Here is a 26789-nt window from a genome sequence, read left to right on the forward strand (position 1 = left end):
AAAGAAGAACAGTAGCTCTTTCATCAAGACTACCTACAAGAATCAAGACTACCAAATCAAGAATACAAAAGTGCCAAAAAGACTAAGCTATTAGGACAAAAGAAGGGGAATAGTATGAAAACATTCAAGAGAAAGAGAAACTACACTCCTTTCCAATGGTTTTAGAAAAAGATGAAGATATGGATATACTGTTCATCCTCTTCCCTGCAGGCAGCTTCACTTACAATCTCAATAGCTCAGTGTTTGCTACAAAGGTCTATGTAAAGTTTCTTCTGCCCTACTCTGCTCATTTCAAACTAAATTTTTCTTATTTATAGAACACAGGTGATGTTCCAGAACTCAGTTTTTGTAAGTTTAATATTGTTAGAACTCTACACTATGAATTTCAATGGAAATTGGAAAATGCTCTCCTTCCTCTCAGAACATTATTAGTTCAAGTAATAAAATTTAAAATGTTAAAATGCAATCAGTCATTTTGTGTCTCTCAGTTTTGGAATTTTAGTTGAAAACATCCCCATTCTATCTTTTGAAATCTTCTACAAAATTATCTCCAAACTAGCAAACTAATTTTATATTTGAAAAATTTAGCCCTTACTATGTCATAGTGTCACTTAAAAGTAGCACCATAGGAAGAGGGGAAAAAAACTCCTTGAATATATTTCTGTTTGGCAATATTAAAGTATCTTGACCCAACTTGAATTTTCAGAGCATGGAAAAAAATTTTATCACCATTTTCAGCTAAATAGAGCAATTTCAAAATGAACTGAAGATAGTTGGAAAATTGCTACTAATTATTACTATATAAGGCAACCATCTAAATCAGTATCAGGAGAAGCACAAATGAACTTCTAGCACAAATATCTGATCTGGAGTGCTGTTCTAAGAGTAAAATAATGGATGGATACATTAGTCTAAACCTTTCAGGAATTCCTACAGTGCTTTCTAATTCTGTTTGTAGTTTTATTAAGCCAAAACTGAACTAAAAAGTTTTCTAACAGCTACAGAGGATTGCCAGAACTGATGTTTCCGTGCTTCTCTTTCCTTCAGGTCACCTCCTTGAAAAACTCAAATCTCTGAACATTTCACTGAGGAACGCTGACAAGTTGTGCTCTGCCTTTTGTGTTCTGTGCAAATGTAACACAATCATATTAAATATTCCCTGCTTTTATTTACCCATATCAAACAAAGCCAATGGTGCATGTTAAACTGGTTTCAGATTTTAAGGATATAATTTTTAAAAACTGTGCATGACAACACTGCAACAATAATTCCAAGTTTAACTGCCAATAAATGTTTAAATTAGTTAAAAACAATCACCAATGCTACTCCTGTTTAAAATGTTTTCTAGGAGAAATATCTCAAATACTAGAAATACTTGACAGTTTTTCAAATTTCTCATGTTAAGGCAAATTATCCTAAAGAGAATCACTCTCTTTTCTATAAGCTGATTTTGCAAAGACTTCTGAAGCAAGCTTGAAAGGCTTTCTGCTAATCTGCCTATCCAGATCTACAGTTCTGAACTCTTCAGTTACATGCATAATGATCTGCCACAGACATGAGAATTCTAGGACTTCCTAGATGCTTAGAATTGTAGGATTTTTTACTCATTAAACCAAACAATCTTCAAAATCGACTTTCTTTGAACTTTGAGTATGGGGATTATAAATTACTGAGCATAGTAACTATGCTCAAACTATTTATCCAGCTTCTTCACTGCTCTGTTTCTAGTATTTCATAGGAACAGTATAGCATTCATTGATAATGACTAGAATACTTATAAGCTTCCACTGCAACAGCATGGCACTTTTAATGAAGCTCCAAGCCCCTTGTTATTTCAAAGGCAGCCCTTGATTTGTACCAGAATCTTCACATACAGTCTAAGGATTGGCTTTGCTTCATTAAAGGCAGGAAGTAGCCTCAAAGGTGAGCACAATCTCTAAGCAAGGCAATTCCAAAGCTAATGCCCATGGGGAAGTAACTTTGTGTTGTATTGCACTAATGTAGTTTGGTTCGTGAATGTTCTATTGCACTAAATGGTTTGTTCTGTACTCCCCGAAGCCATGGTGATGGTTTCGCACCCCCCCTCGCCTCCCTCCCTTTTGGTTATACCCCATTGGTCGGGGTCCTATTCCTCCCCTCCCCTTTCCCCAGGTTTTAAACCTCCTGCCATTTGCTGTTCGCTCATTTTTTCTCTATCTCCCACCTGGAAGGTACAATAAACAGTGGGACCATTTCCCACAGGTGAAAGAGCCTCCTTTGGTCTTTTACCTTTGTCCTTATCAGTATTCTCCATCTCTTGCAGTCTAGAGCTAGCCTAGAGGACCCGAGGAGAAAGGAAAACCGACAACTTTGTACAAGTTATATTTAAAGAGCACATGCAGCACAAGAAATGAACTTGAGGTTCTAGTAAAGAATGAGACAAATAATAATGCATTCAATATTGGTATCTAATATTTGATACATAAAACTGCCTTAATTTTTTTAATGTAAGTCAAGGTGCTTATACTGGCTGATCTGTTTACTCATCCAGTATCAATACAGTAACATTATTTTTTTCAAGTCCAGTATGAAATCTGGGATGAAACTCTACCTTTATACATTCTGTGAAAAACAAAATGCAAACGCAGACTCCCTAGAGACATTTTCACAACTTACTTTACAAAGAAAGGAGACAATTGTTGATCCTGGTTCAATATAATTTTTTTAACAGATGAAGACCTCATAAAGGTCACAGATGACTGATTTGCTTAAAGGATATAAAAATACATCATAGCCATGTATCTCGGTGAATATGCAAAGCTAACTTTATTCAAGACATTAGCATATTCATGAGAATGTCAAAGAGAAGCATACCAAATCTAATGTTCAGAATAATGTTCAGAGTAATGTTCAAATGACAACATACAAGTCACATTCTTATGAGGAAACAGAACTTTTAAAGACATCTATTAGCTTGGTGGCCAAAACTAATTCTTCTCCCCAACCAAAAAAACCAAGCCTTAAGACAACACTAAGAACCCTACACCTCACTAAGAAAAGCAGGTCATCTATGTTATTATATGTAATGTGGGTAATGTAATTCTTTCAGGGAGTGATAGCAGGGAGAAATAAATCTACTGTCAGTGAAAAGGTGGGGGTTAAAAGAAGAAGCTGAGAATGCAATATTGCTCATTGTGTAATAAAAGAGAGAGAACAAGATATGGAATGAACAAAAAGCCAAGCTGAACGAAGATGAAAGATTTCCCCATAAATTTGCTCCAAACATATTGACAAAAAATTATAAATTGCTTCAAACAATGCAACAGTTGCATACGTACAAATGACAGCACATGAAAACCTTCTACTACAAAATAGCTAAAAGATCTTATCACTGATAACTTCTAAACACTTTGATTCTTGGGGATAACAATTATATTCTTACATGTGCTGGAAAGGACTAAGATAATAATATGGCAGGTTAGAAAAAACATTCGTCTTTGTTATACAAATGAAAGGGAAAAGAATATTCTAGGGATTAGAAAAAAAGCACATTTTTAAAAATTCAGATTCAAAGGTGCTTACATAGAAGAATCAAACAAGACCAGGATGACAACTGCACTGCATATCCCTACAGCCCAAGTTCAAAGTTGACTGGGTCCCTTTACAGACCTAAAGATGGCTAGATTTACTTTAATTTGAATCTGAACTCAAAACACTTAGGACTATATAAAAATGCAGAAAAATTTCTGAAAATTTTTTACTTGTTTACTTGTATCCACTATCAGGCATAACTCCACAATAATTTTTGCTTTTACATATAAAAAGTAAAGAAAATGAAATAGATAAATCAATATTTTTCTAAAATACAGATATAAACCACATTTTTTTGTAGAATGTATTTTTGGTTCTCCAGCCTAATCTGTTTACTTTAGACAAGGTACATTAAGTTTTATTTTGTATCTAAGAGTAAACTGCATATCTAAGTATGAGTTCTTAGCTCAGGATTATAGGTAAGAAGGGATGGAAAGCAGAATTCATTTAATACCTGGTTAATTAAATGAAAAGTATTATTTTTAGAAGAGTTGAACATGAGAGTTGATGATTTTAACTACTGCATTTTTCCCCCACAAAACTGATAGGAAATAAAATTGGGTACTAATACATATATAACTACTACATCATGTAAAGTATCTTATATTTGCAATTACTTGTAAGTCAGAATAGTAAACACTGAACAATGCTTTGGAATCTTTGATGTACTACTGAAAACATAACAAGTTAACTGAGTACATGTAATAATTTATCCTCTGTTCTAAACTGCAACAACTGCATGTGTTTACAAACAAACTTTGGTGAAAGTATTCTTATGCTTTGACTCTATTCTTATTCTTGTCTGTGGTTATCAACAGACATCTCATTACAAGAAAAAACCCGTTAGGTTATTCCCGAAATTTAAAAATATTAGTGAAACTAGTTGAAAATTTTGCATTTAATATCTTTGAACATTATGAAGGTTTAGGACATTTTATTAGATTAAAATTATATTTTCCTCTTCTGGAATTTTCACACGTAGACAACATTAAAAGCATTTCTTGTCACAAATGGCAGAAAAGGTAGATTATTTTTTACTTTAAAAATAAGATCACAGACTACCAAGCAAAAAGCACTGAAAAATGGAGGGCATGCTGTCATACTCCTTATCACTTGAAACTACATGACACTGGTATCCTCTCCCACATCATAATTCTATCAGTAAACAAACCTTCTTAAACTTTTATAATTTTGTAGGCTTACGTCCATGGCATTTCTAAGTCCTGCACATATATTCTAGGCAAAAAAAAAAAAAAAAAGGAGGTCTACTGCAGAGGGTCTACTGGGGGTATAAAATAAAGTTTTAATTTCAAGTGATGATTTCTTCCACAGCAGTTTCTCTAAGTGTGCAAGTGGGTTTTTTGAGTAGAAGCTTTGACTAACAGGTCGTTAATAAAAATTTCCAAAGACATGCTCAACTAATGTGAAGGTTACTGATCTACTTTTTTTTTAATAACTACATACTCATATATTATACTTAAGAGTGAAAATCAACAGTGGGAATGCTCAATGTCCCCAAGCAATAATGAAGAGCAGGCTGTCGATGAATATGTTCTCTTCGGAGGTTTGCAACTTTAATTATTCAGGATTTCAGCAGGCAAAGAATCATGTAGGTTTTAAGGGTCTGAACTCTCTCATGAAAGTCAATTCTTTCAACTTCAGCTGTCCACATTTGCATATATGCTCCATTCAAACAGTGCTAGCACACTCCATTTATTCTTTCCTCCTCCTCTTACCAGTATTGCCATTAAGCCATATTATATCTTCATGTCATGGCAGAAACCATACCGTCTTCTTCAGACAGTACTGCTTAAAATTCTAGCTAAATATTTCCCAAACCTAGCCAGAGATATACAGAAGAGAGGTTGCATGGCACTGGGAAGCTGCACCTATCTGATAACTTCTCTGTTCAAAACCAAGTATAGTCTGTGGATTATTTACCATGATACCACAGAAGGATAGAGAGGCCACAGGCACAACTTGTACTACTGTTGTAATGCATTTTCATTCCTTAATTTTTTGTTCTTACTCAGCTTTCTCTTCTTTCAAGTCCAACATTTTCATTATCACTCAGCCCATGAGGTCCTTCATATTCTTGTTTAAATCCTGCAGCACTAATGTATCACAGATGAGCTCCATAGGAATGAAAACCCACAATTTTTTTTCTCTTGATGACCAGAGACGCTGTAACCCAAAAACTCCACACAGGATGTGATTTACAGAGTGAAAGCAAAAATATATGTTCAGACACTCAAACGTGTCTGAACAAGGCATTTCAAGTTCAAAGAACAAACTGCAACATGAAATATAAACACAAAAAGTACATAAATAAAATAATCTCCAAAAATCACTGATCATCAATATGCCAATGTGCATTAATAACATTCAAATTTCCCAAATCCCAGCTCATAACACGTGGTCGAGATGAGCAGTGAGGTGGACTGAACACTGGTGGAATGGTTGTCTAGTTTGAGGATGGCAACTACTGGTATAGCCCAGGAATGAATACTGCTCAACATCTTCATTAATGATCTGGATGATGGGGCAGGTGCACCCTCAGCAGCTGCAGATCATACCAAACTGGAAGAAGTGAGAGATGCACCAGATGGTTGTGCTGCCGTCCAGAGGGACTTGGACAGGCTGGAGAGAGGTGTTGGCAGGAACCTCATGAAGAAAAAAGGGAAGCGTCAAGTCCTGCATGCAGGAAGGTACAACTCCAGACACCAACACGCTGAGAAGCAGCTTGTCAGAAAAGGACCTGGGGCTCCTCAGGCTGAGCATGACCTGGCCACATGCCTTTGCTGCAAAGAAGGCAGATGATGCTGTGTGCTGCATCAGCCAAAGGAGGGCCAGCAGGTCAGTAAAGGGGATCCTTCCCTTCTGCACAGCACTGGTGAGGCCACAGCTGGTGTATCCAGTGCTGGGCTCCCCAGTGTGAAAAAGACATGGAGAGTGTCCAGCAAAGGGCCACAGAGATTATGAAGCGAGCATCTCTCCTGTGAGGAAAGGCTGAGAGAGCTGGCACTGTTCAGCCAGAAGAAGAGACAGATCTGGAGGGAGGGTGCAAAGAAGAGGGAGCCGGGTTCTTCTCAGTGCTCTGTGACAGGACCAGAGGTGATGGGCACACACTGAAACACAGGAAGCTTCCACTGAACATCAGGAAACTTCTTCACTGTGTGGGTGACTAAGCATTGGCAGAGGTTGCCCTGGGGTGTTTCTACTCCTGAATATACCTGGACATGGGCTGGGACAACTGGCTGTAGGTAGCCCTGCTTGAGCAGAGAGGACACGAGACAGAAGACTTCCAAAGGTTTGTTTCAACCTTCAACCATTATGTGATTCTATGAAACACTCAGTGACAAGAATAAGCATATTGTTATGCTTGAAATGAGTGTTTAATCTTAACAAAATAAACCCCAAAAACCAAGCCAAACAAACACGCAAACAAAAAAAGACACTGTCTCCACAAGTTACGTTTTTTCCAAACACAAATACTGTGACTGATTGGCCAGTGAATCTGTTCACAGTCTACTCAAGTAACATGACAGGTTAAGTGTGTTTACACCTATTTGTTCCAACTTCATTAAACAAAACACTGAATTATACATAGAAACTCCAAATTTCTCCCTAAACATAAAATTATTAATCTGCTTTGTAATTAGTCTAAGTCATTTGCTCCACAGTTTTTGAAGAAAAAAATTAGTGTTCACCTTTTAAATATTTACAGAGGTAAGTCAAGTTTATGAAGTCAAGTTAATGCACAAGCCGTATTACAAATATTTCCACTGGTCTTCGCAAATGGCACTAACAGAAAAATTAGTTTCTACAGGTAAGTATTTTTGATGCTGTAGCTAATACAACTTACAGAGCAAATTTCCAAAATGCGTACCTTTAAATGCACTAACATCTCCATAGTGTACCTGGAGAACAAAGTATCTGTTAGCCGTTTCTCCTCCAACTCTGAATCCAACACCTAAGAGAAGGAAAATGTATTGTTTTCAGAAATAATTAAATGTAAGATGATTCACCATCACTGACAATATAAAAAAAATACAACTCACTTTACTGGCTAAGAGTGAAGGAGTAGAAAATTTCAGACACCATTGAAGAAACCTTTGTCCTGAAACCCAGGAAACTACCAGCACATGATCTCAAACAAACTAAGAAGCTAGGACCGTAACTTAATTATGAATGAATAGGTATCTGCTTTATGCAGAGAAGTCTCTCAATCAAAGAACATTAATACAGATTTTGTAAGAATCCAAAATAAAAATGAAGTCTTATCATCCATGTAGGATTTAGTTGAACTTTAATTTCTTATACAACCTCTGCATAATACAAACTAATTAACACTAACTTAAAAAGAAGACATTGAAAATGAGAAGAGAAAAAGGTTAGCAGTAAATTTTTTTAAATTAAAATTAATATTATATGTAGAAAAAATCTTGAGGAAATTATGCAGCTATGTTACTTGATAAGAGAAGCAAGCACAGGCACAAAACAAAATAGAAAAGCTTTAAATAATTTAAAATAATGAAGTTTTAAGTTCTCACCATCACCAAAAGGGATTTTTCTAAACCAGTTCTACAATGAACATTTTTCAAAAGAAGCAGAGAAAGCAATTTCTTCATATTTGGTCAGAGAATCCCACGTAATAGACTAAGCCAACTTATAAATGGGACTGCAGCCTCTCTGCGCACAAATGAGGCATCTTCATGAATACTCCCTACAAACTTTGTATTTTTGCACAGAAAAGTAGAAGAAAAGTATTACCAGCTGGGGTTCAACAGCAAAACTTCCCCAGAATCCTCTAAATACGAAACTTCTATAGAATCTGCCATGCAACAATTTTTTTTTAATCTTGACATTCTGATAACCAAATCAAGTAACATTCATGTTTGTAAGTGTGTAAATGGATTATTCAAACAAGCATTTTCCTCATACTGTCCCTGGTTATGCAAACGGGCAGTAAAAGATGAAAGAAAAAATACTTAAAATACAAGATATTTTCAGATCAAGGATATACTGATGGTAAATATTTCTAAGACCCTTAGTGGTTATTACAAAGAAGCACTTCACCCTGTTTTCCAGCCATCCCACTCCAAGTAGCTTAAAGTGTTTTGATTTAATTCAGCTGAGTTGTCTGTCATACAAGAAAATGTGTATACAAGCATGTTGCTCAACTGCTCCAAAGCATTAAAAATAAAAAACACATTGTCAATGTATACTTTAAACAGAAAAAATTCAGTGTTTTGATTGAACTTGTTTGTGTCTTCCCAAACAAACAAAAATATTTTAATGTCATTTGTGTGCTACTGAAAGATACATATATGGTAACCTTCTAGTAATATACAGTATGAAATGCAAGATTAATGCTATATAAAAATAAACAGTATATTATGATAGTTATCTCTCCCTCTGTCTTTTATATCCCCTACAGAAACCCAAAATGGTAGAGCAAACAAAATGACAAAAACCCACAATATGTAGCATAATACTTCAGTTAATGAAGTTGATGTTTAAACAGTTTCTATCATAATAGACATAATAAAAATAGTACAGGATTTTCCCAGATATGCCAGGTTCTGACTTCCATGTCCTCCTTTTTCCCCTGCCCTTGCACACAAGAACTACATATTAAAGGGCCAATACCTTTGGGCAGCCTGGTGGGTGGAGCATTTCTTGCCCAAGCATATAAAATATTAGATTTATCTTTGCATGTTCCTTCATCACAGTCCCTAAAAATATGAGGAAAGAAAAGGGAATATTATTTTTAAAATTCTGAAATCAAAAAAAGCAGGTGAATTACATGCAAAACCACTAATTTTAAGATCTGTGAACATTATTTTTGAATGTATGCTGATTAAACACAGTTCTTTTAATGTAGATTGCTTTCTTGGATATTGGTATATGTTCCACCTTCTTTTATTTTCCTCTGTTTGCATTAAGGCAGTTAGACAGTTCTGATGGGCCCTGCCAGTCTATTAATCAGCGATGGAAAAAATGAAGAAACGTTTTATGGTCATGAACTGTATGAAAATTTCTGGCATTATTAACTCAGGTGATACAAAATTACAATGGCTGCCACATTTACCCAGAGGAACAGGACTCACACACAAAGCAGAAAAAAACTCCACAAAACATAAAATTGGTTATTAAAATTTCATTTAAAAAATCATTGTCAAAAAAAGCTGTGTATGAACCCACATACAGGAGGCACTCATGCTCTTTACTGTACTTAATGTGAGCTCATTGCTTTAAGTTAATTTTTATTCCACTGCACAATTTCTTGTTTTTCAAAATAGAAAAATCATAAACATACACAAAAGAAACAATCACCAAAAAAATCCCAAACAAACATACCAAAAAACATGCAAAACAAAAACCTAAGGGAAAACAAAAAGAAAAAAGAAGAGTTTGCCAAGTTATCAGGCCACAATCATGTCACAACTATTTACAGTAACAGAGAGCTTGAGTTGTCCCTAGCCTCTGCAGCTAGCACCTTGCAGATGACACTGAGGGTGAAGAATGAAAGACTCCCAAAGACTGGTAAATTCTAGATACATTAAATCTGCAAGAAATGGTAAACCTGAGGCAGAAACACTACCAAATCTGTAAAAGGCCAGACACAGTTGTACAGACAGCACAAGGTACAACACAATGTACAACGCCAGAAAATGGAAAACCGTATAAATATGATTGCCTGGCAAAAGATTTTGAGAATATGGAAAGTATAAGCACGATCAGAATGAAAGCCATCTTTGAGATACCAAACCTTAGTTACTGAACAACTAGAAAACAATAGTATGGCCAGCTGAAAGTAATCCCCTCTTGATTGAACAATTCCCTCTGCTTGCAGACAGGTCAAAAGGGCAAAGAAGACCCTACTAGCTTGGTAAAGGGGGTCCAAAGAGTAGTTTCTAGGGTTTAAAGTGTAACACAGTATGGTAATGTAGTGATTCTTATAGGCTGTATGTAAATACTATAGGATTTGTATCTTGTATTAGATTGGTTAGTGAAAATTAGAATACTCAACATAGAAGAAGATTTAATGTATTGTAACGGGAAGCTTGCTCTCTTATGCTCTTACTTTACTCTCCCACCGCTCTTAACCCTGTTATGCTCTTACCTCTTACCCCTTGCTCTCTCTTTACTCTTTTTACTCTTGCCCTCCTGCTCTCACAGGCCTGCTGTGGCTGGCAGCTTCAAGCAGGGCCTTCTACCCACGCCCTTTGCAATAAACCACAAGTTCCAACACCTGGCTACAGAGATCTGTCAGTCCAGACCGTCCTGACCACCCACAGCTCCTACACAGGACCACACCCAAGAAGGCACTGACTGTTCTATGTGGGTGGAGGCTTCATGATGATACACATGGATAATCAAACAAGGGGCCCTAAGGATACACTTCTCCCTCTTCATCCTGAATTAGGGCAAAGGTTTATTTATAGGTGTATTTGTACCTTCTTCCAATGGCAAAGCATCCATGGCCCTGATCATGGAGTGTAGAAGTCATCCCAGAGGTGCAGCATACACAGGTATGACTTTTAGAAAGCCTCTCCCTGAACCTATTCAGACTTCATCAACAGACTCAAGCCAGATGTGACAAAGGTTGGCACCCATGCCAATGTTTCACTCTAAACTAATATGGTACAGCCCCTGCTCTGTAAAATGACACCTGGGAAAACATTTGTATATGTAAGGCATGGTTTTAGCCATCTGAAATTGTGAGGAAAGTATAAACAGTGTGTGGAAGAGTATAAACACACCAAAGACCAGAACATTTAGCAGATGCAGCTCAATCATGTTTCTGTTAAGAATGGCTGAGCCATATGTGCAAATGATCATGATGCTTTCCAGGTATCTCTCAGGGATAACCAGCTCTTCTGGCACATGTATCAAACCACCTCAGCAAGACATTATGCATTTCTTTGATCCCAGTGAGCTTTATTGCAGCCTAGCTACTGTATTTAATTCTGACTGATAGTTCTGCCATAACCATAAGAGTATCAGAGAAAAGGGAACACACCACATCTTTTTTAGTAGTTAAACTCACAACATGTATTTCTAGACCTTCATAACTAACAGTTTGGTCACCTTACCCTTCAAACACACCCACGTCCCAAAGGACAATCAAAACTTACTTCAAAATAAGTGAAATGTTTGATGGATGCAGTTGCAGCTGAAAATTAGGCAGCTTCCCACTGCTACTATATAAAAAAACCGAAGCGACTTCAGGGATCTAATCTGGTATTGAGCTGCACAATTAGGAAATTTGTAGAAGAGATTGTTTAGGAGGAATGCCATAAGGAACTACAACTACAGTCACAGCTTTACCACCCCATTTTGGGCCCAACAGTCTTCAATTTATACCACAGTATTTCTAAGAATACATTGATTAGGAAAAAACCCTGTGCAGGCTGCTTTAAATTTTATTCCAAGAGGCTACCAGACTGGAGGGGGAAGACTGCAGGGGACAAAGATGAAATGCAGACACTGCTCTTTCATTTTTTTTAAAAAATAGTCAATTCTCTCATTTCACCATCAATGATAATCTTGAGAAACATTAAGTTTTCAGGAAAAAAAAATCCTAGAGGAGATTGCAAAGAGGTAATAAGATAAACAGATTGAAAAGCAGGGAGCTAGTAAAGAGGAGATTGCAAAGAGGTAATAAGATAAACAGATTGAAAAGCAGGGAGCTAGTAAAAAGTACAAATTTAATAAACAAAAAAATCATTGAAATTCATACCTTCTTTACATACAAAAAATGACATTCAAAACGGAATGAGTGACACAGAATGTCTTATAAATGGACTATAGTTGCATATTATACAGTATTGTTTTAAAAACTGATTTTGACTCAAAATTTGGGATTGAGTGGGTTAAGGGAGAGTTTACTGACTGCTTCTTGGATCTTTGCATTTTTTGCAAATTCTCCTGGACTTCTCAAAGGCATTCTCCCCAGTCCTGAGTAAGCTCAAGAGCTGTTTTTATTAATGGCACTGGCATTTTGACTGCTTACATAGACTAAAAGTAAAACATTTCACTGTGTCAGGAAGACCAGTATTTGGCTATCCCTTTAGCACATTTGCATTGGTTATGGTAACAAATAACTTATTTTATATCTTTCTCTATTACACTGCACTTCTCAAAACTAACGAAGACTTTTAAAAAGGGCAACTAAGGTGATTGACTAAGACAAATCATCACTTTTAGCTCTTGAATGTTGTAGAACATTCTGGGACAGTAGCAATGGCAAGAAACGACACCTAAAAATAAAATTCTTTCTACTGTCCCCACTCTCCCTCATGCAGTGAAATAAAAGTCCTTCACTGAACTAGTCATGACATCTTTTGCAACCTCTACTGAACTATTGATGTCAAAGGTGTCTACACCCATTCTTTCCTGCCAACAGAAACAACTAATCTGATAGAGGAAGTACCAGACAGTCATCTATGACCTGAACTTATACATTTGTTTGCACTAGATAAACTATTTAAAGTTGCCCTGCCTGATCTCAAAATAAAGGCTGTGTCTATGAATCAGCTCATCCATGAGAGCTTATTTCAGCATTAGGTTTGACACAGCACAAGACCTGTCTTGCCAGGAGACTCACAAGTTCTGAATAATTCAACATACTCTTTTAAAGCATTCAAGTACATTCCTGATTATATACAGAGAATCTGATCTTATCAATCAGTTCAGGCATGTTACCTCAATTTCAACACAGTTTGTCAGCTCAGGCAAAACTTGTCATTGTGGCTGAACTGTTTTTAGATTAATTACGATCAAGGAATAGAAGCAGCTATGCCATTTTTTTAATGCACTGAGCAACACCTGAAGCAATGAGCCCTGGGCAACTATTTTTTTTTCCTGTGGAAAGACCTGTGTATTTTAAGAAGGGAGAACAACCTTTAGCATTTGTTCAGATAAAGATTCTACCACATTGCAGTGAATGTTGAAAGCAGAGCAGGCTCCATATAACTTGACAGCCTTCTGGAAGGCCAGGGACATTTTCAAGAATTGTGTCAAACCACCACAAAAGTCAGCAGGCTAGACGGACATCATAGATTTTGGCTTAGCACTGCTATGGCCAAAGGGCAGCTAATCCCAACAGAGTCATCTGCATGCTTCTCATTCCTCCCCACTCAAAACTGGCCTGAATGAAACTTCACACCTCAGGAAAACTAACTTTGACCTTGAATTCTGAATGTTCCTAAAAACCTGTTTTTCCATTATACAACTAATCTACATCATGATGGTAAAAAACACAACTTGACTTCAAAAACTATATGTAACTAATATTGCCAGAACTTTGAAAAAGAAACTAGAAGTAAGAAAAAAAAAATCAATGTGGCATGCCTCATTGAATCAAAGTTGGCTCTGTAAAAATGTTGAGCATGTGAAAAATAAGGGAAAGATCCCTCCTAAACAGCAGTCTGCTCAAATAACTGTTCTTTCCCTACTAGATGTAAGAGCAAGAGAAGTCATAATTTGCTAGCCTACCGGTAACTAAAGGAACAGCAAATAACCGAACAAAATAAACAACAATGAAGACCAATAACACATATTCATTAGAATTACTTTAAAAAAATTAGGTTAGAAATTTCTAGCACTCTTTAGTCTATTTTGTGTAGAAAACACATGATCATCTTTCTAGCCTTGCAAATAACTGTGGGCAGAGCAAGATAAAAAGCTGCAAACTGCTGCAAAAAAACAGGGATGTGAAACTGTGAGACAGTTAATGAAGAGCTTTAATTTTGAGAAGCAAAGGAAATCTCAGAAACTACACATAAAAACTAGCAAGACATAATCAAAACCTGCACTTAAAAATTTTGAAATAGCAGATATAAACACAGCACTAATGTATTTGGTCTGGGTAAGATGGAGTTAATTTTCCCCTCAGCACCCTTCATGGTGCTGGGAGTCACATGAATAGCTAGAAGGGTGTTGATAACATAGCAGTGTTTGGTAAAGGTCTTAGTAGAGGCCACAGCCAGGCCAGCCAACCCAAACTGACTAAAGAAATGTTTCATACCATATTATATCCACTTAACAATAAAAGGTTGAAGAAAGGAGGAGAAGGGGGGTAGGGGCACATGCACACATACGTCTGTTATTTATGACATTTATCTTCCAGAGCAGCCATTACTTATGCTGAAGTCTTGCTTCCTGGGAAGTGGCTTGGTGATGAAAAGTAGAGAATAAAATATTTTGTTTTCCTCCACTTCTGCACAACGTTTGCTTTTGCCTTATTGAACTGCCTTTATTTTGACTCCTGAGTTTTTTTCCATCCTGAGGAGTGGAGGGATAGAGTAGCTTGGTGGGAATCAGGTGTCCAGCCAAACTCAATCCACCACAACCAAATATGTATCTTGTTGTTTGACAGGTGGGTGTTAAGTACAGCAACCAAGAACAAAAGCAGCATTAGCTGCCACACTGCACAGTATGAATCTTCTGCTGGGAGAATGAAGGTACAGCCAGAGCTCAAACTACCTGAACTCTAGACTCAAAACAGGGATTTCAGCCTGATTCAGTTTCGAAGAACTTTGTTTTTTGGCTTTGGATCCATCTCTTCTACAACCTCAGAACATTAGTTACATTTTACTTAGGCATTGTCTCATAACTTCATCTCAACACAGGCTCCTGATCAATCTGTAAAAATCTTAATTCTATGATGTACACATTATTTCAAGGCTCTACTAAAACTACTTCCAGAAATATGAGAACAGCACAAGCTCCAAGTACAATCTACTGTTTTAAATAGGATGCTCACCTGTTGTTAAAAGGTCAGAATGGAAAACTTTTATGTTGGTATACTGTTCACATTAAAGCATTCAAGTATATTCTATCATGTAAGATACAATAAAAAACAGAAAAGTTGTGAGCTGGGAAAAGAAATTAAAAGAAATTTTATGCTTTCAGTTTTGCTTTGGTCTGAACTTCTTAAGCATCTGCTTTTCTTGCACAACTGTGCAAGATTACAACATTTTCAATATTAGAACTATTGGCTGTTACGTAAACAGGAGATAAGACTTTTGAGGAGTATCTGTTGTGTATGTTTAAAATATCATCTTCCCAAAGCAGGCATTCAAAATGTTTTGGGGTATTTTTCCTGAAAATATATTATACTATTCTGTTAGTTCTAAATGCCAGGTCTAGTTACCTTTTTGGTAAATACTTCATAGATAGAGTTATGTAATCATAATTTATCAGAACACCTATATTAAAATTGTTTTACAGTTCAGAATAATTCATATACCTTTGTAACATCAGCAAAAATACCTTATCTGCTCTCTCATGAAAACCTACAGAAAATTTGCAAAATTACTGGACAGACAATTAATTTCCACCCATCTTCGCATTCTCTTCACTTTGCCTCCACACACCTATTTTACTGGCATTGGGTGTTTCCCTCTGCCCTCACTACTTAGCTATTTTGAAGGGCAAGTCAACTACCAAATCACTTGATAATGTTCTTCAGCTTATCCTTCACTCAGTTTCATTCTGAACACGTGCTACACAGCTTCATACAGAGAAAAGTAGCCAGCTATAGGTTGAAGATTAGATTTCTTGGTATTCAATGACACTCTCTTTACTATAGCTTCTGAAGACAGTCAATTAGTCATGAAGAATATGGAGTTAGTTAAAAAAAAAACCAAAGCACTTTCAGTGTGAAAAGATTAAATTGTTATACATTTCTTCTTCATTTCAAATTTTCCTACTTTTCCAGGAGATTCGGACACTGGAAAAGGTTTAAGCAATTACCACTGAAAAAGAGTTGGTTAATAACAAAAGCAAGATGTAACTCTTACCAGTAGTTTTCAGTAGAGGAAGGTTCATTACATCCAAACAGTAACATATGATGGACTGTGTCCATGCTGGCATGAGGCTTAAAGTCAACTGAAAAAGAGCGAGGGCAAAACAAGTAAGCTATCCATAATCTCACCATAAATTACATAACCAAAATCATCTCATGCCATTATTCCCTGTAATACTACAAATAAGGAAGTACATCCCCATCCATTTATTTCTGCATTCCACTTACACACACGTTCCTTGAATTTTCATTCAATACCCTTCCTTCTAAGCTAAAACATGGCACGTCATTTATTTATTAAGAAAAAGAAACTCTAAGTTCTCATCAAGACCATGGTACTTGCCACAAAAGTTCAATATGATACTTAGTTAATATACCAGTGTATCTCAAACGACAAAGTTTTATGGTCACCAGCCTAACTGCAGTCTACCTTTGAAAAATGCACTTCTGATTTAATAATACTCTTCTACTTCTTTTGTACTTCATAAAAAATACAGAAAAGCAGTAAGTTACAGTTAAGAGCAGCTAAATCTTATGCATTAAGTGATATCTTCTTCCAGTATTCTACCTGGCTTACATTTTTCCTGCATCTTTCGTGGGACAACAGTTCCAAGAAGGGATTATGATTGAGTCTCAGTAATACATCAAATCCTTTGAAATGAAAAACAAGATTTGTTTAAAGTCAGCACGATCTCATTGCCCAAATATTTCTCTTTATTAGAAACTTAGATGTGAATGTTCACCTCTAAAATGTCCGTTCTTTAAACTATACCACAGATAAAACACTGGTTTGGTTTCTCAACTACTCGTGATCCTGTTTAGCAAAGTAAAAATTTTACCAACATCATGGGAATACTATTGACCATGAATGCACAGTGATGGTATTTCTAAAAGCAAACTACATTATTTGTAAAAAATATGCTGGTTGCAGGGAATGCAATTTTTAACCTTGTACTACAGCAGAAATTCTGAAGACAAGTTACTCCTGCCCTGTGTACATGTACATTAACAGCAAGGCGCCTGCAAATAACTTCTTTTAGCTGTTAACATGGGGAGATGGTGAAGCTACAAACCACTGAAACACTATTCTGCTCCTGAAGTTTATGGCATTACCCGCACTCTGAAATCAGTATCTTAACACAGAGCTGTGGCAGGGTTCCTAAAATGAATAATAATGTGGGTTATTCTCCAATTTGTGGAGCTGAGATCTGTTCTGGTAAGTAAGGAAAACCAGCCAAAAGTTAAGGCATGCAAGTTAAGTTTTAGTTTGAAGATGGGTGGCAGACTGTAAGGAAATGAGCATGCCACAGCTGAGGGTTTGGTCTGGGAAATAAGAGAGGTACTCAGATGTCCTGAGAAGGCACTTTGACTGATATATATGAATTCAGAACTACAGAAATTGCCACATGAAGGAAGTCTAGAGACCACCCAACATCTTTATTTTTCTACAAGCAAAGTCTGCTAATTTCATAGGTAAAAATTTAATCTGTGCTATAGGGACAATTTTTGTTTTGATGTTTTTATCATTAACCATTAGGAGCTAAATCATGTTTTTTCTGCACGGCAGAGGACACGCGTCATTCTGTGGAATTCCTACCTTAGATTTCAGATGTTTGGGCTGTTTTAAGCTGCTGTTATCCATACTTCATTGTCAAAACAAATACTTATAAAAATCTGCCCTAAGTACCAGTTACAAAGACAGCCTTCTGTTGGGGTTGGCTCAGCAGGGCAAAAAGAAAATCCTAGCCTAAGTCCGTGTGAAAACCCTTGTAATCATGGTAAGCAAAAGGCTTGCTCCCAAGATCCCCCATGTTCAGTTATGTAGACTGTTACTAGAAAGTTCTCAATTCTCTTTTTTACTATTGGATACTTTTCACTGCAGAAATTGTAATATTCTTCATCACCCATTCCCACTGGATCTCTCCCTCAGACTTTGCCTTAACCCCCTACTGCACCCAAGTGTATAAATATCCCTGCCCTACCCTAGACCCTGCTTTTTCCTGGTTTGTTCCTAGTACACTGCATGCCTTTCTGTTTGTTGTTTTCACCTCACTAAAGTTCTTTTTCCAAACAATACGATCAAAGCTGTCCCTCCCATAAAAGTCGGCAGAGCCATTTCTTGGAGAAACTACCAGTCAGACAGTCCAGGCTTGGACTGGGGGGTTTCAGCCTTCAATAAAGGTAAAATTGAAGGTTAGGCCTGCTAGCTGCTGAAGCCACCACCTGTGAGGCTGCTTAATACTGTCTCTCTGTTTCTTTTTATTTCTCTCCCACTCTCTCATTGCAAGTATTTATTCTAATGAGTGTTTCAGGAAGTATTTTATTCACCCCACATTGTGCCTATTACAATGATATCCTAGAGCATGGATAGGACCTTTAAGCACTATTATAAAACTTATTACAGATACCTTAATAAATACTGTTCTTACTAAGGAAAAAATAATGCACCAGAGCTAACAAAGCAAAATCAGATTTCTGGCATACACTATTTTAGCTGGTATACCTCATCATTGCTTAAGGAAGCATTGAAAAACGTCAAGTCAGTCTATGAGCTTAAGACAGCTTTGTACAGGTGATACAGTATGGTTCCTGTACAGCTATCGTCTTAGCAGCACATCCAGAGAGAAAGTTAAAAGAAATAAACACAAAATCCAACTAAAAAATCCTGTGTTGCAAAATCCATATAGATTAATGTGGGATTTAAGCCAAATGCAGTACCTGTCAGAGAATGAGAAATGGCCAGGGTTTGAAGGGACCTTAAAGATCATCTTGTTTCAACCCCCTTGACATGGCAGGCATACCTTCCACTATGCCAGGTTTCTAAGAGCTTGAAGGTAGCCTTGAACACTTCCAGGGACAGGGCAACCACAGCTTCTCCATGCAACCTGTGCCAGGACCTCACCACCCTCACAGTAAAGAATTTTTTTTTAACAGCTAATCTGAACCTACTGTCTTTTCTTTTCCCCTTGTCTTGTCACTCCATGCTCTTTTAAAAAATCTCTCCCCCTCTTTCTTGTGGGATGAAGGCCACAATTAGGTCACCCAGAAGTCTGGACAACCTCAATTGTCTCAGCCTTTCCCCGTGGCAGAGGTGCTCCATCTTTCTGATCCTCTTTGTGTCCCTGCTCTGGACTTGCTGTAACATTCCAGCACTTCCTGTGCTGGGAACTGTCACTATCAAAGGCTTAAGAAATATCAAACAGCAGTCCTGTTTTCCTAGTTGAAAACCTCCACATTTTACAGTAATGAACATAAGATCACTCAATAGTTCATTTTTTTAACGCATGGAGAAGTGATACAAATGATTACTAAAATAACAGCAGCAGTTTTTGTATACATACTAAATTGAAGTCTGACCTAATTTCTTGATCAAGTACTACTTAGAACTACAAACTCAAAGAGAAACAGGAATGAACAGATCATGACTTCAGTTTAACCTTAAAAGTGTGTACTTAAGCTATGCATTTAAAAAACTAACTTCTAGTAAGTTCATCTTTACAAACAACAATTCAATTAAATAAAGTTGATAGATTTTTTTTTAATATTACTGTCCTCTCTATCACAGAATTAACTTTAAAGAAATTTATCAAGAATTCAGTGTCTGGAGTTTGGCAAATTAGGGAGACATTAGAGGGCTCCAACACAGTGAAGACATCATTGCTTGGCAATATGAAAGTTTATACATGTCAGAACAGAGTAACAAACCTAGAGCTTCTCAGAGTCCTTTATGGATGAAAAGTAATAGACCAACTAATTATTTCAATCTGTGTTGCTGAATGCAGAAGGCTCAATTTCACTTCTACAGCATAGTCTAACAGATAGGGACTTACCATGAGTCCGTAAGAAAAAGACATTTATTTACTGGTCATCTGCATAAATTAATGTTAACAGATGAAGATGACAGTCCAAGTTTTTTGGCTGAGTGGCCTGCTATCAGACTCATTTTATATAAATGTCTATAGAGTACTCTTTAGCTATCTCTACAGCTAAGTAATGAAAAACTAATTTTTACCAATGCCTGCACCATTGAAGACTCACCTGAGTTTCTGGTTTTGGCTACTTATTCATAGAGATTAATCAAACAGGACGCAGAAGAAAACCGCAATGAGATGTTTTAAAAATGTAACTGGAGCAATACTTTCTTGAAAAATTACATATTAACCTCACTCACTAGTAACATTTTACATAATAATCTCACAGACATTTACTTCACAGGAGCAAAAGGTATGTTCCTAGCATAAACTTAAATGTACACCAACCCACCTCACAAAAAAAACCACTCTTCCTAATCAAATTTGTCAGTAGTTACAGCCCTTTTGGATAGAGAAACTGGTTCAAACAGAAATTTCAGCCTTTAGAATCTGACTCTTCACTAAAGGACATAATACAGAAAACAACATCAGGAAAAAGATATAGATGCATGCCTGAAAGAGATCTATAGGAAAAAACCTGCTCTAATTCTCTTTCCAGCTAGGAACATTTAATTAAGTAGGTGTGATTGATTCCTTCCTCTGGTAATGTCTGAGAACTGACTCTAAGTTCGTGAATTCTGGTACAGCATCCCTCCAGTTCTGAAGTACAAAGTTATACCCACTGTCCCTGTGCAAGCATGAATGTTTACTGATTTTCTTTAGGGAAATAGCAAAGTTGAAGCCTGAGTTCAAAGTCCTTAAATACAAATTTAATAAAAATACTGAAAAAATGTTACAAAAAATTTTCTACTTATTAACAAATGTAATACTGACCACATACTACACCAAAAAAGAAAAGGAAACACAGCACAAGGCATTTACATAGCAGATAAATTGAACTGAAGGAAGACCATGTAGTACCATCAAACTGTCTCAGGAATCTAGTTTATTGTTTCAGTTACGTGTTTTCACACATTCTCGTGTTGAAGCTCTTCACTACACACAGTCTTCTCAATACATCACTAAACAGAAACCCAGTGACAGTTCATATGCTAGTTTTCCGTTTTTGTCACAAAGCAAAACAGTATGTTCTAGGGAAAGTGAATGACATCATTTATTGGCAATGCAATGAAGGCAGATTCCACTTAAACCGTAAAAATACAGACTCTATATTTTCAAAAAGAATAAACATTCTCTGTGTGCCAATCTTCTGTGCTTATTTGCTGTGCTTAGAAAATACGTGTATGCAAGTTAATAGCTTCACAACACTTAACAGTATTCAAAGTAGTTAAGAAAACACTGAGCAGTTAATTTCTTAGGTGATGATGCCTATTGTAAAAACATCTTTAATGAAAATATTTAATTTTCTATGTAGATATAAGGTAGGTAATTCTACATTCTTTCTAGTCTCTGCAGCTGGATATGACTGAGTCTACTCTTTCTAATGATCAGGTAACTTTTGGTGATTATGAAAACTCCAATCTGAGCCTTTTCCATGAGGAAAACTTTCCGGTGATTTTACTAAAGAAAAATGGAATGAACATGAGCTTCACACTGACTATATGCCTATTTATTTTGTGTGGGAGTGAAAAAAGAGGAAAAAAACCAATAATTTTTTCTACTTTTAAAGCGTAAGGAAGGCTATCATGGGAACACTTAATGTTCACACAACAAGTTGGGTTTTCTTACAGATTGTTCATTGAGTTCCTCTTGTTCTCGAAAGCTCTACACAACTAGAATGGTTTCTCTGTCCAGAGACCTTATTCTACTTTGTAATGGCAGGTTCACTCAGGAACAGTGATCACTGGAAAGGTGACCAAATACTGTAAAAATCAGGTGAAGAATGTACACATTTTTAGGCTTACAGAAAAAAATAAAATGGGTTGCATTGCATGACTGGCACTAAAACTTTGCATAACTTTTAAGCAAATTCTTTCAGTAGGTCCTTTTAAGCATGCACACACCAGTGAAAGAAGCTTATGTTCCTTTAACACAAGCAACAGAACTAGATGGGCAGCAACCTAATAATGAATTAAACTATAGAATTTTTCAACTCAGTGAAACACAATAATAACACAAAATAAAAGCTGCTTAAGGAGGAAGTTAGTAATATTGCCTTTCTAAAAATCAATAAAAGCAGAAGAATCTATTGCACACACAGCACAGCAAGCATAGCTTATTCAAAAATGAATATTCACTCCTTTCCTTCAATGTTAATTTTTCTTTCTGGAGTCATATTCAGAAGCAAAATGTGAGGTCAGATTCTCACCTCTTTACAAAACAGGTATATAGAGAAAGCCTTGAAAAAATTTTAATAATTTCTCTTAGTTACTGTAATACAACATGAAAATCAAAACAATGTTCTATCTTCTGAAAGATTTCCACAAGAAAATCCACATGGAACAACGATCTCATAAAACACTACATCAAGAATTACATGGGATTCTCGCCATACTTTTATTAAGTGCAGGTATCCTAAAATGCAACAAAAGTGTAAAGGAAGAAAAATATTGTTTCTTTTTATACAGTTCATAGCATGTTCTGAAAGCAAAACTATCTTCAGCCAAACCAATAAGCCTTCTCTTTATCTGAACAACTGTATGTTCATGGCAATAAAATGTTAACTACTGCAAAGATTTTTTGAACAGATGGTGTTCTTCTGCTGATCTATATGATGACAGCATTGTAATGCATTAGAGTATTTCCTCTACTTGTCTGCCATCTTAGTCATGCCATGCCATTAAAAAAAAATAGGGAGAGGGTTATTAGGTTTCTCCTCCAAGTAAAATCTTTCAGCAGCTAACACTGACTGTAAGTGCAAAGGATTTACAGTCTGTACCAGAAGGTAAAAGAACAGTCTACTCAGCAGTAGAGAATTAAGTATCCAGCCAGAGACAGAAAACCAGTACTTTACAAATGGACTGTTTGGTGCTGACTGCCAGAGGCATCTGCATGCAGCTCCTTAACTGCTATTACTCATGAATCTCCTCAGATACAGTTTTATCTTGATTTCAAGTAGCTCCCTCTAGTTTGTTTCTGCATTAGACATGACAAATGCATTTTGGAAACTCTGATGTTCAAAGATTAAGTTAATATGAGTCAAAGGGAAAAAAAGAAAATGCTGAGGTTCTTAAAAATGGCTTGCTTATAACCAATACTAACCTACATAGGCTTCATCATCCACTGGCAGGGGTACTGACATGCAGAGGTAGGTATCAGACTGTTAAACAAAAAGAGAACAGAAATTAACCTTTAAACTGGGAAAACCGAGAATTTAAAGAATAGAAATAAAGCATAAAAATCCCTACACTTTCTGAAGATGAATGTGGGAATACTGAATAAATTAATATATACAATAGGACCATCTAGAAAAAACATACATACTTTATGAGATACTCGAGCAAATATGATGTATGTTACGTGGTTTACTACTATAAAAAATAAATTCATTACCACAATGAGTGCATATAACATGTAACAGAGATCAGGCTATAAGGTTATCAAAGTGGCTATTAGGTTGGTAGGTACACTATTAACTACTTTGAACCTCTTTTTCCTTAAATGTTTTCTTTCCAACTTCTAACGCTCTTTAGAAAAGGAAATGTATCACCTATTGGAATTTCACTCTACCCATGAACTCAAAATCTGACAGGTCTTCACTTTTACAGTGACATCTAAACAGATAAAGTTAAAAATCCTGCTATGAATAACTTCAAACTTCATTTAAATGAAGACTCTGTGGATAGCTGTAAACAAGTAAATGCAACTAAGAAGGAAGGTGCAATGGTGATAACAATATATGATTACACAGAGCAGTGATTTGCACAGATAATAAACCATTTTTCATGTTTTTGCTAGAAAATGGGATGTAAGAATGGAGATTAATTGATACAATTCATGTGAATGCCTTTGTGTACTGTGGTTACATGCATTTACAGTTAACATATTAAAGCCTTCTAGACATAGAAAAGGAAATATTCTGTGTTTTGTATTTAACCTGCGTTCAGAAGATTTTTTTTTAAAAGCACAACCTAATTTAGGACCTTATATTCAAACCCTGAAAGACAATGGCAGTAATGCTTCACATTGTAGAAATTAAACCATTTCAAATGAATGTTCATGCACAGTCCCTTACCAAAAGAATGCACAACTCATAATATATGTAGATCACTCCTACCTCATGTAAGGGGCTGGTTGACATACATGCACCCATTGAACAACTGCAGTTATGAACAGTAAGACAAATCCTGGCCCTCCCACCCCTTCAACATGCCCACTAACTTATTTAAAAAATGCAAGGTTTTAGGCAACCTTTTCCCCAGCCTTGACAATGCAACACACAAAAATGTTTTTTGTAATAGGAATCTGAACTGACTGATCTCTTTGTACCTCTTTTCTTGGCTGTTCAGCTGATGGCTCTTCAGGTAAAATCAATAACACATAATTATAAATGTGCACCTGGATGAACTGAGAGTACTTTCCACTCTTTCTGATGCAGAAGTTTAATATTTTGCTGCAAAGATTTAGTAGAAACCATATTTCTGTTTTGCACTTGCTGAAATAACACCTCTTGCTTTCAATGACATATTCCAGAGGGGTTTTTCCCCAATAACTTGAAAACTTCATTTTCCCTTCACTCCTTCAAAAAGTGCTATCTGCAACAATGAGTCATCAACTACTGCAGTCTAACATACTGCTCTTTTCAAGCATCTTCAGCCTTCTAAAACAGATGTAGACCTCTTAATGATATATATACAATTCCCTGCAATGCCTTACTGCAAAAAGAAAAAAAAAATCTTAACTGCCTTCACTTCTACTCACTTGGCTCAATAGAATATAATACACTTCATACCTTAAAGTGTATAAAATCATAACTTGTTTATAGTAGCTTTCATGGAGTATTTTTAGGATAAAAATAGTGGGTCAGAAGTACTAACCCTTTTAAAGTGCTTTTTCATTGTTTTCTTTCAGCTTGCTGAAGTAGCAGCAACATACAGCTTAATGTAATTAGATTCACTGATGCATCGTCCAAGATACGGTGCAAACTTCAACTCCATGTCTTAGTAGCACAGCTAAAAATAGTTCACATTATAAAACTTCAACAATTCAGTTTATGAATCCAACATTGTAAAAATAAAATTAATTCAGTGAAAAGATTTATCTCTCATTTGAGGCTACTTTTTTTTTGCCTGCTTTTCTCTGAAGAGTACATATAGATAAGTATCTATAAAAATTATCCTGCTTTTTTTTCATTTTTATTTGAGTGCTATTGTAGGGAAAGCTTTATTTTCCTAGCTTATTGGAAGAAGAGAAAGTGGCAAAACCTGCAATTTTCTCACCTGCTTAGGTGTCACTGCAGGCATGCGGATGTCGAGTGCAAAATCTGACAGACCAAAGGAAATCACCGTCTGGTCACTTCCAAGACATTCACTAGAAAGAGATCTGCTGGTATCTTTATACCTTAAGAAGAAGGAAGAATTTTTTAAGCATTGCTTTTTGTTATGTCTTTCTTAAAAGAAGGGTCCTTACAGAACTAGTAAAGAAGTTAGACAATGCTGAGTAGTTCCAGGAGTGATCTGAAAATTTCATCATGAGGTGAGGAAAACATCTTAGTTATGTTCAGTTACTTCAGTAAGTACTTAGTAGTCCTTACGACTAGTTTGGAAAATGTTAGCTGAAAATGTAACCTATTATCTCACCCTGATAATTGTATGAGGCACGTGGCTGTACAGATAGAGAATTAGTTCATTAAATAGGTCAAGTGCTATTAATAATTCACAACAGTTTTGGAGGGTTTTTTTGAGACTATGATTTATAATTCTACACAGATTAAATTTAAATTACATACAAAGTGGCAACTTTTAATTCAAATACTATTTGAATTTTCGCATTTATAACAACTCCTATGCTACTACAAGTAGCAAAAAAACCCAGTAAACTTGGCAACATCAAATATCAAATTCTGTATTGAATGCAACATATAAATAAATTGTAAGAAAAATGTAGATCGCTATAAAGAACTGAATGGTAAGACATGAGAAACATTGATGCAACACTGATACAAGTTTTGACTGTGTATATTCATGTATACAGAAGCAACATGGTACCTAACCTCAATTACAGTAAAATCCTTTTCTCAGGAGCTAAGAGCTGGCTTCTCTTGTCCGCACTATACTAAAGTTTACTTATGTAATTCTGAATTCAAACAATCCCTAAAATTCTCAGGGCTGTTCAGCTTAGTTGATGTTTTCTTGTTAAAACATCATCTTGTCCTGCAAGCTAACTCCACATCTGAAATATATTTACTCCCTGTGTAGCCTCAAATACAGCTGTAGCGTTAACTAAAAAAAGTATATTAACTGCCGTTTTATCCTTCTATCTATGTATCACCTTTAATGAGCAACCCTATGGATAAAACATGAATTTCTGTCTTCAGTATGACCACAGGGCCATTTCAAAAGCACAGAAAGAAAATTCAGAGCAGTGAT

General features: G+C 36.1%; 1 protein-coding gene across 39 annotated transcripts in view; it reads right to left on the reverse strand.

The window, feature by feature from the left end:
• Nucleotides 1-26789, reverse strand: part of PAM (peptidylglycine alpha-amidating monooxygenase) — a 150019-nt gene that overhangs the window by 48909 nt on the left and 74321 nt on the right. For 35 of the 39 annotated variants that reach the window (XM_088157307.1, XM_088157302.1, XM_088157296.1 and 32 more), the window contains 5 exons: nucleotides 25641-25761; nucleotides 23464-23521; nucleotides 16386-16473; nucleotides 9223-9308; nucleotides 7460-7543 (listed from right to left, as the gene is read on the reverse strand). In XM_088157307.1, coding sequence (XP_088013433.1) covers nucleotides 7460-7543; nucleotides 9223-9308; nucleotides 16386-16473; nucleotides 23464-23521; nucleotides 25641-25761 — 437 coding nt within the window. The remainder of the gene's footprint in view (nucleotides 1-7459; nucleotides 7544-9222; nucleotides 9309-16385; nucleotides 16474-23463; nucleotides 23522-25640; nucleotides 25762-26789) is intronic. The other 4 variants (XM_088157303.1, XM_088157289.1, XM_088157283.1 and 1 more) reach the window with 1 other exon arrangement.

The sequence above is a fragment of the Sturnus vulgaris genome, chromosome Z (assembly GCF_052056855.1).
Source record: "Sturnus vulgaris isolate bStuVul1 chromosome Z, bStuVul1.hap1, whole genome shotgun sequence".
NCBI lineage: Eukaryota > Metazoa > Chordata > Aves > Passeriformes > Sturnidae > Sturnus > Sturnus vulgaris.